Source organism: Dreissena polymorpha, chromosome 15 (assembly GCF_020536995.1).
Source record: "Dreissena polymorpha isolate Duluth1 chromosome 15, UMN_Dpol_1.0, whole genome shotgun sequence".
Taxonomy (NCBI): domain Eukaryota; kingdom Metazoa; phylum Mollusca; class Bivalvia; order Myida; family Dreissenidae; genus Dreissena; species Dreissena polymorpha.
Window position 1 is genome coordinate 7,871,644 of NC_068369.1, and position 14,094 is coordinate 7,885,737.

General features: G+C 36.2%; 1 protein-coding gene across 2 annotated transcripts; it reads left to right on the top strand.

Moving 5' to 3' along the window:
- Positions 1–583: 583 nt before the first annotated feature.
- Positions 584–13,773, top strand: LOC127859307 (putative zinc finger protein 727). Of its 2 annotated transcripts, XM_052396574.1 has the most exons (5): positions 584–733; positions 1,402–1,506; positions 2,450–2,662; positions 3,891–4,050; positions 4,614–6,181. In XM_052396574.1, exons 1-5 carry the CDS (start codon positions 652–654, stop codon positions 5,065–5,067), a joined length of 1,014 nt encoding a protein of 337 aa, XP_052252534.1. In that variant the 5' UTR covers positions 584–651; the 3' UTR covers positions 5,068–6,181. The 2 variants fall into 2 exon arrangements, with proteins under 2 accessions (XP_052252534.1, XP_052252535.1); XM_052396575.1 differs by lacking the exons at positions 2,450–2,662; positions 3,891–4,050; positions 4,614–6,181 and adding exons at positions 11,314–11,523; positions 12,290–13,773.
- The last annotated feature ends 321 nt before the right edge of the window (positions 13,774–14,094 follow it).

Sequence of the window (14,094 nt, forward strand, 5' to 3'; positions counted from 1 at the left end):
GGATGCTTCAGAAGATCACACTTGTAGAGATTTAGTAACAAATCAGAATTCTGGGGTCTCTGATATTTACATTGTGAGCAGCTTCATGGAAACACAGACATCCCAAACTGCCAGCAAGAAAGGTAACAAAATTAGATCACAAGGCCGAAAAAGCTCTGCAAAGAAAAAAGAGTCAGCAATTCGGGACTTGAATTTGGAAGAAGAGCAAAGCAGTGACTGGGGTACAGAACACAGACTGTCTCTTGATATAGAGAAACTGATACAGCTGTCTGAGGAGGACTCGAAAGTGGTGCTGAAAATATTCCCTGAAATGTTGATGTTGCTGACAGAGAAAGATCTGTCAGTGGAAGTGGAGTTTAAACAAGATGCAGAGGTCTCTGACTTTAAAGCATGCACTTCCATAGAAGGAAAAAGAACATACTGCCTGTCTGTTACTGGAAAACGCAGAGATATTAAAAAAAACTGCAACGAAAAGGAGAACCAGGGTTCCTGGTGCAAGAAAGAGAAAACAACAAAAACAAAAATGTGAGAGTCCAGTGAAAGTGAATTCAGTGAAATCTAGTGTAAAATTTGACAGTAATAACAGAGTTTTTACAGAGGAAAATCCAATATTTGACACTGTAGATGTGAGGGCATGTTTTTGGTGATGATATGGTTGACGATAGTCAGAATACTGCCCGAGTTGAGACTCGGGATGACATGTCAGCGGAGGGAGATGGATCTAAAGAAACAGGTACACATGCAAATTTGCCATGCTCTGTGAAAAGGGCGTTTTGTGCATGTGCCTATAGGCAAATTTGGCAAATAATGATGCATCTTGTCATTACTATAATATTATTATGATTATTTTAATAGGCAATTTATGGGTTATTTGAGACTGATTTGACATCAAAAAAATAGTTGAGCCATGATCTGGGAAGAATGGGCTTGTTGTGTTTTTTATTGTCCCAGACAAGCCTGTGCAGTTTGCACAAGCCAATCAGAAATGACATTTACCGCCGTCATGGAATTTTTCTTTATAAGGAACTCTGTTCAAAACAAAAATATAATAGTTGAGGCAGGAAGTGTTTTTGTCCCCTACCAGTGAAACTGGAGTGGACTTGTGCTCTGTGTGTCAGTCTGTCTGTCAGTCCATCACACATTTCTGGATCCTGCGATAACTTAAAAAGTTCTTCATATTTTTTCATGAAACTTGAAACATAGACAGATGGCAATATGGAGATTATGCACGTCAATTCATTTGACAAGGGTGGAGTTTCAGTGGTAGGGGACAATATTGCTTGGCAATCTCTTGTTCCTGATTATCATGTGCACACTGCACATCTTTTTTAAGTCAAGATTCACACACATGTTCTCCAATTGCGAGACTCAATTAGAAAGAAATTCCATGTTGTGTTTCAGCTTCCAGCTCAATCAATGTAAATTGTTCCCAGACCAAAAAGAGATCTCGGGAATATATGAAAGGAAGGAAGAAACCTGCATACAAGAGTTTCAGAGATGACTCAGGTAGAGTGTATAACACTTTTCATGTTAGCATATAACACAATTATTATACATTTTTCAATTTGCATTGTTATTTAGACTGGTAGTTTTGGCCCAGTTGCTTCATTGTCCTTATATATGAGTCATATTATGGAAAAACTAGGCAAGTGAATCAATTCAGTGCACACAGGCTAATCAGGGATCACACTTTACGCCAAAACTGAATTTTTTGCTACATGTAAGAAGATATATAAAATTATGTTTTTTCCCAAATCAGTGGAATTTTCATGAGAAAATATTCCCAATTCGAAAATTAGATTTTTCCCAAAAATTGCCAAGAAAAGGCCTGGTTTTTATCTGATATAAAAGATTATGTCAGGCACATATCAGGCTGATATAATTGTAGTGGTAATAAAAAAACACAATTCTTGTGCACCATTGAATGAATTCTATGCTGTCTCCTCACTTATTAAAGGGATGAATTCCGCTAATGGTTGAGTTAACATGTTCTTCATATTATATGTTGACAAATTGCAGTTATGATACTCTTTTGACTGTTGTTATTTCATGGCATATCCCGGCATAGTAACTTAAGCATACTATTTTCGCGAATGAGCAAAAGCATTGTTAAAACAAATATATCGGCCATTTTTGACTGTTGCCTTTTTTATAGTTTGGTAAGTTGATAATTGATATATTTTTATGTAATTTGTCATCATAAAATTATATTTAATTGATTTTTATTTCAATACATTGACAATAGTGTATTTTCCTCATTAATATAATCTTAATTTTAGAATACAGCAGGTAATCATTGTAAGAGAGTTGCATATTTATATAAATAATATAACTTTTAATATGGACTACTATTTCCTTTAGCATCATCACTGTAAACAGCACTGTCTACTGCAAATTTGATAATTAATTTTTTTTAATAAGTTAATTCTTTTGCTGGTGCATTTCACAGGTAAGACACAGTACCAGTGCCTTCAGTGCAGTTATTCGTCTTCCTACTCGGGCAACGTGACATCACATGCGCAGGCTCATTCAGGCGTGAGAGAGTATGTGTGTGAGGAGTGCGGTCACGCTTGTGTAAACATGCACACCCTCCAGCGACACCAGCTGGTGCACTCCAAACACAGGCCATACCCCTGCGAGCTGTGTACACAGGCCTTCAAAAGTAAGTCTGATACCAGTGAACAATTATATTTTATATGCATATGTAATTATATATTATTTATATTATAATATATAAAATTGTACTCGGAGCCTTGCTCTTGAAAAACCAAACCTGTGAAGTCAGCGCAGGCTAATAAGGGACAACACTTTCCCCTTTATGGTATTTTTCTTTTAAAGTAAGTCTTCTTAGGGAAAAATCAAGTCCAGGTGGAAAGTGTAGTCCCTGATTAGCCTGTGAAGACTGCAATATAGAGTAAGGCTTATACATGTATATTTTGTGTTGCAGACAAAAGTTTGAATAATGGTATTGATTTATCGTATTTGTTTTTTGCCATGATTATTATAGAAGGACGTTTTGTAAATACCCTATCAGTGTCTTGTGTGAAAGGATGCATGCGTTTTTGTGTAAGGTCCATTTATTTATTGTCAAGGATGGGATTTTAAAATTAATTTGCACAAATGAACATTATGTCAAAACTATGTGTTTCTTGTAACCAAACATTTTGCTTAATTGACTGTTGTCACTTTAAGTTTGTACATATTTCTTATCTTGATATGGTGAAGGTAGATGTTTAGTATGTCATATTTTTCTTCTCACGTCCACACACTAATACTACTTGTCACGTGGGGCACATGTCGCCAACCAAATGGTGAAAGTCACATTTGAAATTTGGTGTGTATTTCTTACTTGAATAAAGTGATGAGTAGAGAAGTTAGTGTTAGGCAGTTTTCTTTATCCATTCTGGTGGTATTTAAGAATATAAATAGAAAGGCATGAATGATCATTGTACCATAAATTCTGTGTCCAGTGACAAAAAGAGGAGGCATTAAAACTTCTGTATTCATCTATAAAGCAATACAGAGCATTCATTTCAAAATTAATGCATCTTTATGACCAAATGTACAATGTACACTTACCTTTTTTAAGAAATGAAAATCTGACCACCTAAGTCACTTAAAATAAAATCAGCTATAGACATGTTTCTAATAGCACAGGTAGGGTTTGGCCCAAAATATTGAGCTGTCAAATAAAGCTGATCAGTGTTTATACAATAATTCATAACTTAAATTGATACACTTGAAAACTATAAGTTATATGTTCTTGTTAAAACGCATTAAAGCTGATAGTGTTACTATTATTTGAACAAATAATAATTTTTTGCACAATTTTTAAGGCCTTGTTTTCAATTACAGAGGGCATGTGACATGCACTGACTAATATGTTGCAGGTTTCTCTGTTCTCAAGCAGCACATGTCCCGACACCTTGGGGTGAAAGGTTACCTCTGTGAATTGTGCTCCAAGGGGTTTGTAACCAAGGGCGACCTCAACAAGCACCTGCGCACCCACACCAAAGCTACACCCTACCAGTGTCCTCACTGCCCACAGAGGTGCACATATGTTAACTTGAGTTCTTAGTTTAAACCTGTTTAGTTTTAGCTCGATTGCAGAAAAAGTGTAAGGCTTTTTTTTTAACTCTCAAGTCCATTTCCTGGTACTAGAACAAATACTTGAATTCTTACTCTATGGGGGAAATCTAAAGAACACTCCCACACTGGGGATTTAACCCGTGACCTCCAGATTGCTTGGCGGACACCATATCCACTACACCACTGCGACCTGGCGAAGTTAAATTCTGCCAAAGAAAAGTTAATGGTTGTGTTGTTTTTTATGCGCTTTGTTTATATGCAATGGTTGTGACTTGAAACAATTGTTGTTTAATATGAAAGATGTTTATATTGAATTTAATTCATCCCTTAAAATGAGGCTTCTTACATGTATGTTTACTAAATACATGTAGCTGGCTTTCCTATTTGGGCTATTTTTGTTATTGATGTATAGAATTATGTTTCATGCTTTTTTTCCCATCATTTCTTTATTCATTTACATATCCATTCAGTTGTTCATCCATACATTATTTTGAAACAATGAGATCTCTTTTTACTCTGTCCAGGTTTTCAGACATCAGCACCAAGTATCGACATGTCCAGAAGATGCACAGTAACTCCGGGAAATTTGGCTGCATTCTGTGCACGGAACGTTTCACCAAAGCCTCCCTTGGCCTCAGACACTTGAAGAAATTCCACGGAGAAACTGTGACAAACACCAACAAGAAAATGCTTATGTCCTACCTCCATGTACATAAGAACCCGCAGGCGCTACGGGAAACATTGGTCACAGATGTCGGTGCTGATCACGTATCTGTGGGTGTGAGTGTAGGTGAAGACTTGGGGGAAGAACATTTGGAAGTCCCAGGATTTGGTTTGGACCAGGACGAGACGGCTTCAGTCACTTTGAACGAGGATGAGTCGGCCTCAGTCAGTTTGGACATGGACGAAACGGCCTCAAGCCTGTTTTATATTGTGCAGCAAAACAATTCATCTGGGCCTTCCACTGTTTTAACATGAAAGTTGAAGATTATTATGGATATTATTCCTGTGCTGGAGGACTTTTCAGTGTCTGGGCACATAAGTTAAATGTAATGAGACATTTAAAATATAGCTTTAAGTCACACTGTACTCTAAGGTTTTATTACATCCAACCTGTATTTTCAAAAGAACAATTCTATTTAACAGGGATAGAAATAAGTGGTTGCTTGTTGGCCTGGGGCGTGTAGATTAAAATCTATGCAAATCAATTTCCTACAGGTTGGGCAAGTAATTTCGTTTAAAAGCTTGAAACCATTTCATACAATTTATCATCAAAATCCCCTGTAAATTAGCAAATAGAATCTATAATCTAAGCATACACATATTTTTAATAAGTATCTGTCCAAGACAGGAGCTAGGTCCGGGGATCCTTACTCTTTTGCTGGACAAGCAACATACTGGGGGAAAAAAATCCCAATCGCTGGAAAAAAACAAACACTTTTTTTAAATGTTATTTTTTTAAATAAATATAATGCAACATTTAGTAAGTTTCCATTTGCAGCTTGAACCTTAGTAAATATAATATTGACAACTTGACAACACTTAGTTATCAAATTTAAAGTATTTCTGAGCAAAAAAATCAAATACACCACTTTCTCAATATGAAGACTTAACGAAGCTAATTTTCTAAAATGAACGGGTTTTCGCGCACATTTTTCCCAAATGGGCTGGAACCGGTACTTTTCCCGAATTGGCAAAAAAAATCTCTGTATTACATATCATTACTTAAATTTCGAAATATTGTGAATACATTCTTTTAATCTAGAACACTGACTAAGAAATATTGCGTTATAATTATTTTCCAATAAACAACAAATTGGACTTGCATATGCGTTAAGTGTCGTGACAGATGAGCAGTTCGCACAGGCCAATCAGGGACGACACTTTCCGCTTTTTATGGAATTTTAAGTTTAAATAAATTCTCTTCTAAATGAAAATCCACTTTAAGCGGCAAGTGTCGTCTCATTAGTCTGTGCAGTCCGACTTTGAAGCACATGCATTCAGCCCAGTTTTGCCAAATCCAGATCAATTTAGTAAAATTATTGCTTTTCCAGAATATATTAACAATTATGCATTAAACCAAATGAGTGTTGCTCTTTGTTATGGTTAACCAATTCTGCCATTTACACGGCCGCTAATCACGCGCGCCGCCTCTTTTTTGAGATGCATTAATAAATGAGCCAATGCTACTTCTGAGGTGGCGCTCAGGCCCGGATGTTTTGAAATTTAAAGGATAATTTCACACGGTGATTAGGTTTCATATGTTTTTTCAGCATATTTCGCATTATTTAAAAAAAAATCGGCCAATGTAGTGCGATTCAGCGATTATAAATTCACCCATAGATGTACAAAAACATACAATCACAACCCATTTGGAAACGTGAGGACCTTTATTATTTGTGGCATAGTAGGATTGGTAAAAGCAAATCGATGTCTTTTGCCTGTGTGACGAGCAAATTCCCAGCCAATTAAATCGCTCATTACATAAAACGATTGCTTTGAGCATATACAAGTTAATGCGTTCACAAAAACATCGGCTTCTAGCCGATTTTATATATAAATTTGCATTTTTCAAAAAGAGATGGAGTCAATGCCAATGAGGTTGCGCTCAGAATAGGAGTTGGTGCCAATCCATATTTACAGCTATTTTAAAGTGGAATATTTTATGTACATGTAATTAGTTTCTATAATGTTTACAGGACTTACATCGTTTTTTGTAAGTTGACTACTTACGCACATTTGAGTCGCATGCTTTTTGATAGGAAAAGTAGTTTTTAGCTCGGTGTTTTCGGAGAAAACCCGATGTATTGTCATAGCCAGCTCGTCGTGTAGTCCGACGTCCGCGTCGTGCTAAAACCTTAACATTGGCTCTAAAATCAAAGTGCTTCCACCTACAACTTTGAAACTTAATATGAAGATGAACCTTGATGAGTTCTACACGCCACATCCAATGACAAGCTTTCAGTTATTGAAAACTGCACCCGTAGCCGAATGTGGCACCCGTTATGCGGTGCTCTTGTTTAATAATGTCTTGATGGATTTAAACGTTCATCTTTGTAAGATAAGAACATTTAACATGTATTATATATATTAACGGAAAAAGACCGAGCTATCTTCATTTTTTGGGGGGTTGATAGTGGGAAAAACAACATATAAGAGTCTAATTAAGATTCGTTGACCTTGGCCTTTTAGTAAATTTAGCATTTGGATTAAGGAACACAAATCATCGTTTCAAGCAGAATAATTATCTTATATTTATTTCGTGAATTATCATACTGTAAAGTACAGTATGATAATTCACGAAATAAATATAAGATAATTATTCTGCTTGAAACGATGATTTGTGTTCCTTAATCCAAATGCTAAATTGTACAAATATTACTGTCGATGAACTATTTTGATAATGTTGGACATTAAGTTATTGTTTTATTTAGTATTACAAATTTTGGGTATATATCGTACACTATGTTTTATTCATGTTGGTGACTTCTTAATTGAGTTTATCACTTATATATTAAAAAAAACTACATCTTATTTATTTTAGAATGTGTTTGTGTTCTGTAAAGATTTGGGCCTTCGTACGTTGAAAAATAAAGTAAATGTAACTAATAACATTATCTATCAAATGTAGGTAATGTGATAATGTCATTTCGATATGATAGTTAATTGATACATCTGCATTGGCGCCACCTCATATCATTAGCGCCATCTCCTTAGCATTGGCTTCATCTCTTTTGGAAAAATGCAAAATTATCTACTTCGTCGGCAAGAAGCCAATATTTTTTTAAACTCCACCATGCCACATTAAAGGTTCTCACGTTTTTAAATGGGTAAAGAATGTATGTTTTGGTACATTTTTTGATGAAAAAATCTTCGCTAAATCGCACTACATTGCCCGATTTTTAAAACAATGCGAAATATGTTGAAAAAAACATATAAAACCTAATCACCGTGTAAAATTATCCATGAAATTAAAAAACATCCGGGCCTGAACGCCACCTCAGAAGTAGCTTTGGCTCATTTATTAATGCATCTCAAAAAGAGGCGGCGCGCGTGATTAGCGGCCGTGCATTTAGGGAGATTTGATTTGGTTATTGTATGACGCATTTTGTATAAAAGATATTGACTATTGCTAGATATGTTATCTAATATGTTATTGATTGTTGTCTAATATATTAGTAAAGTTTAAGTAACTGGTTTAAATTTACCATGTCCGTTTGGAAATAAACGAATTCCAAAACATTATTGTTCTTTAATTCATTTTCTAATTATCATGAAATTGAAATCTAAACCAGATCAATATGGCTAACTAGATATACATTTTGCCGTGTTCTGATGTTAATCAATAATATTATTGAACGCATTTCTCGTTATATATCAAGGTTTAAAAGCATATTACATTTGCAAAGTTAAATGTTTGACAATTATCTGTCATTTATTGAGAAGAACTTATTATTGTTAGACATCCATACTATTCTGAAAAGGTATGATCGGTAAGAATAATTATGCTTTGAAACAAATACAATGTCTAGGGTTTAAATTCGATTTTGAAAATGCAATTTTGCTAAAAAGTAAGGGACCCATTTAATACTATGTTCGGCTATACCATTACTATTCTAACTGAAGTGAAAAATCCTAAGCTCCAACGGGGGATTAACCCGCAACCTCCAAAGAGGTAGTCAGATACTAACCGCGTCGCTAAAAAGCTAGACCATCAGCACGGCTGTTAGAAGTGATCTTAAATCACTACACTCCTCTCCCTCTTAATGGTTCAAGGGCCCAGACACTTCGCTTCAACCGTCCACCGCAACACAAAGCTCAGACCCATTTGCATGTTCACAGTTCGTATTTGCCTCGTCGCCATTATTATACCCCCACAAACGAAGTTTAGGGGGGGGGGTGTATATAGGAATGAGCTTGTCTGTCGGTCGGTCGGTCGGTGGGTCGGTCTTTCTGTCTGTCTGTCTGTCTGTCGGTCTGTATTAAGTGTCCGCTCTCTAAGTCAAGTTGTTTACATCCGATCTTCACCAAACTGGGTCAATTGTTGTATCTAGATGATGTCTAGTTGTGATTGAAGTGAAAAAGCTCCATCAAACCGCAACTTCCAGAGTGATAGTCAGACACTCTAACCGCGTCGCTATATTGCTAGCCCAACAGCAAGGCTGTTGGAAGTAACGTTAAATCACTTCGTAACTAATTTGACGCTGATACAATTTCTTACAGCATGTTATGGAGCGTATGCCAAGATGCAAGTTTAGTGTGAACGAATAAGCATAGCGTTATGCTTATGAATTTTATTGATAGAATAAAAAAAGTTTTTGTCATACTTGTCACAACTTCAATTCAAGTTATAATAAAACGGCTTGTTCACAGTTTTGCAAAATCACAATTAAAAAAGTAATAGAAATCTACAGTCGAACAAACATATATGCGTCACATTCAAACACGCAAAATAGCCCTAATGACTTAAATGTTTATATGTCCGTTAATTGACTAGCAACAATCTAAATCGTGTTTGTAATGCTTTTAATCGATAAGTTAGCAAAAATGGGTAGTTCCGACAAAGGGTGTTTACTTCGTTATTCATTCAAAAGCCTGCGAGGTGTAATTATAACGCTTCATCTGTTGATTCTAGAGATCCGGGTTTCGATCACAGGATAGAAACAATTACCCATGTCAATATAAGTATTTAAAACTTTTCCAAATATAACCAGGGTGAAAAATCAACGGGGTTTACCGGGTTTGACAGAATGTTATCACACCGTTAAGAACTTAATTTTTTCAAATATCTTAAGTTTTTGAAACAAATTTGCAATTATATTTAGTGCATAAAAGACAGTCTTTCTTGCAGTTTTTTTTTTACAATATCTTAAGTTATAAGAATAAATCATTGAATACGTCTGAAATCGTTGAAAAAAAATCACGTTGCGTGATACATAACCGTGTACAATTAATGCAGTAGATCCAAAATTTTGAACAAGAACACAGGCTTATGAAATAATATATGTCCGATGTACTCAACAGTGCCATAAGCAGCATAAAAATCTGTCTTTTATGCTCTGGTTAGATAGATTTATTTCGGCAAGGAATGCATGCATGGGCATTTACAACATGTACAACAATATATAAAAATATCACATACATGAACAGTTATATTTAAATAAAACACCACTTACCGCCGTGTATACATCCATTAATGTTAAAAGAGGAACCCCACACAGTGACGTGATCCTGCACCCTGTTAACAGTTTAGAAAGAAAATTAATGAACTGGTGTTGTTGTTGGTGTTGTTAAATAAGAAAATGTGTGAATAAGTCCATTTTACTGAAATTGTGTTTTCCTCTTTGGCATTGCAGATACCTTGTTTAAGCAATGTAGGCTGGCATAAGGATTGGCATGGACGTCGCCATCTTGACTATCACGTGATTACACCCTCTGAAAATGTTTATCTTGACAATCTCTATTCCAGATACGAATCTTGGTCACGTGTTTAAAAAAAAAACTAAGTCACCGGCTAAATCATTGAAAAACATAGCGACCACGCTTCATTACTTGATCTGATCGAATAGTCAGTAGGTTTATCTTGCCAATATCTAGGTCAAGGTCGAAATAGAAGTCAAGCTGTGCCATCGGGTCAAATATTAGGGAAAAAACAGTGTTATCAATATAGAAGCTTCTTTGACGATCCAATGTTGATGGTAAAACGTCAAATGATTATTTTGACAATTGACAAGTCTCAATCTGGATCAAGTAGGATTTAATTGAAAACTAGGTCTCAATGTACTTTTTAGAAAATATCTGTTTACTTCTCTTGAAGCTACATTTCTTAGTCACTCTCGAAAAATAAGTATCATGACAATATTAAAGCAAAATTCAAAACAATCAGTAGGATTAAAATATTTATCATCAGGTTAAGTCTTCGAGGTATGGTGTATATGTACCTTGAACTCCTGTGGGTTATTTTGGGCTGTCTTTGTTAACTTGTAGGCTTATACATTTTAAGTATCACCATAGAACTATTTAATATATATGTGTGCATCGTAATTGCGTTGGTGCAATCGTGAGGTCCAATATTTTATTTTATTATTGTATATTTAATAAGTATTGTTTCCATCCAGTAAACACATTCTTTGATACTTGTATAAGTGTTCGACTTACAACAAACTCGAAGAAAAAGAAATACAATTATGTTTATTCAACATGTTACATGTATACAAATTTCAGGAAACAGATTCTTCCTCTGTCACACTTGCCCTTACGTGACACGTGACCGGAAGGACATCTACAAGCACGTTATCGCGCACGTGAAGACGCGAGATTACCAGTGCGAGGTTTGCGGTGCGACCTTCAAGTTTGTCACTCTTCTCAACTCACACAGGCGTCAGCACAATGAGAAAGTATACCCGTGCAGTCACTGCACAAAGACATTTCCAGGTACAATACTGTAGTTGAACTTCGCTCTGGGAAAAGAGTACTTAATGTGTGCGCGTAAATTGTTTTCTCAATTAGCCTTTGCAGTCCGCACTGGTTAATCAGGGACGACACTTAACGTTTTTTGGATTTTTTCATTAAAGGGAGGTGTCTTCTAACCGATAATCAAGTATAAGAAGAAAGTGTATTCCCAGATTAGCCTGTGCGGACTCCTCATGCTAATGTGGAACGACACTTTACGCACATGTATTCAATCCCGTTTTCCCAGAACGAGGCTTATAACATTTTCATGGATATTAAGACATGCAGCATCGGTGTGGGTGTGGCGTGTTTGTAGTATTTTGTATAAACTCTTCTTTAAAGTACGTTTGTGTATTCACCTTAACGTCACAATGTGTACATGAGAGATTGCGTGTCAACTTTTGTTTTTTGAAAATGAAAACTTCAATTTTACTTTTATCAACTTTAGCTTAAACCTATTTCTATTTTTTATTCAAGCTCGATTGCATAGAAATCCTTGGGATTATTTAAAACGCTCTCGAGTCGGTTTTCTTAGACTGGAACTTTGATTAACTTTAATTGCATTTCATCAAATAAAGCTACGTTTATCAATTTTACTGCCATGTTTACTCTTGTTAAGAGTGATTGAATGTCTGATTCAAGACATTTGTTACATAGCGTTGATCAACTTAATTGTAATTTATATAGCTATGTTATGTGCTTAAGATGCAAATAAACTTTCTGGTGCGTTCTGTTTGGTTAAATATAGATCCACGTATTCTGCGTAAACACATGAAGTGGCACTCGGAAGTCAGACCGAAAATGTGCTTCCATTGCGGCAAGACATTTGTCACTTCGAGCGACCTGAAGACCCACGTACGCATACACACAGGAGAAAAGGCTTTCAAGTGCGAGGAATGCGGCAGAACATTTACCGACGGCAGCTCCTGGCGCCGCCACAAAAAGACCCACATTCCCGCCAAAATCGCGTTCGTATGCTCCAAGTGTAACCGACACTACGCGCGGCTCGATATCTGCAATACTCATATTAAGCGAGCGCACGCGGAGTTCGCAAGTGGCGAGATTTGGGCAATCAAACAGGACATAACGGAAATAGAGAGCAGGGAGGAACACGCTTACACAGTACCTGAGGGTAGCAAGATTAAGAAAACGGCGAAACGAGGAGCAAGAGTTAAAATCAACATTCAATATGAAGCGAGCGATAAAACATGACAATAAACATCGCTTTTGTGAAACGGAATAACTCGTTCGTGATAACGTATTAATACTTATTGATTTTTTCAAATTAAATTCATTATTTCAGCTTAGAAAATCAGTTTCATATGCATCGTTTATTATCAAACAAAACAAGGTTTATTGTAATTGAAATAAACAACTGATTAAGTAATTTTTAGCTCGGCGTTTTCGGAAAAATCTCGAGGTATTGTCATAGCCAGCTCGTCGTCCGCCGTCTGACGTCCGCCGTCCGCGTCGTCCTAAAACCTTAACATTGGCCCTTTAAATCAAAGTGCTTCCGTCTACAACTTTGAAACTTTATATGTAGATGCACCTTGATGAGTTCTACACGCCACACCCATTTCGGGGTCAAAGGTCATGGACACTATGACCTCTAAAAAAATCTGACAATCTTTCATTTATTCAAAACTGCACCCGTAGCCGAGCGTGACATCCGTTATGCGATGCTCTTGTTTTTTATAATCGCCTAAATTTCTTATTGCGTTAATGAAATCACCCCAAAGCGCAACGCAATTAAAATTCATCATTTAAAAATAATGTATACATAATTCTGCTTGATCGTTTCTTCCTGGCCATAAATGTAACGCACAGAGTCGTCTTTATGGTATGTGTCCAATGTAGCTTCACAAGCGTTTGCGATTATGATGTCATTTAGTATGCAACGCCACATGAAGACCAACATACCAAATGTGTTTTCGTCCGTTCCAAGAATAACAAACATTGCCTGCGGCTCGGTACCTGCCATTCTCGCTTATAGCAAGTTAGCGCACGAGCAGTCTGGCTGTGGCGATATCTGTGATTTCGGACTTGTTCGACTTTGTAAAATTAAATTGCATAGGAGAGTTTAATATTTGCTTATTATTTACCATGACCATAAGGTACAACTCCTCGGTGAAGTTCAATAAAGCAATAAATAAACGTCGCCTCGAATAGTTCATACAACATCCACTCGATGAAGGTAACATTTCATAGAGCCGTTGGCATGATAGTGTTCCATGCTAATAGTCCAGGCCACTTAAAGAAATAACCTAAAACAAATTGCAAAAGAAATGAAACAACGTTCATCGCATAGATATTTGCAATATGTACCTTGTATTAAAATTCGCCATCATGCCTCCGTGCGGTTTTTCAGATATTCGCAATACACCGTCCGGTTTTAACTATAATTTTGTTTGGCATGTTTTGGCTTCCATAGCCTATTATTTCTTGACAATGTTTATACCTGAAGTTGCAACTATTCTAGAACAAAATGCCGAGACTCGTAACTTTCGACGCTGTTTGGTCTTAAAAGGTGAGTTATATTTTATTAAAACCTAA

Bases quoted from the DNA above. Each gene is read 5' to 3' on its own strand.
- LOC127859307 (XM_052396574.1), top strand. From the start codon at position 652: ATGGTTGACGATAGTCAGAATACTGCCCGAGTTGAGACTCGGGATGAC. The intron at 734-1,401 runs GTACACATGCAA...GTTGTGTTTCAG, and splicing joins AGATGGATCTAAAGAAACAG to CTTCCAGCTCAATCAATGTA. The intron at 1,507-2,449 runs GTAGAGTGTATA...TGCATTTCACAG, and splicing joins GAGTTTCAGAGATGACTCAG to GTAAGACACAGTACCAGTGC.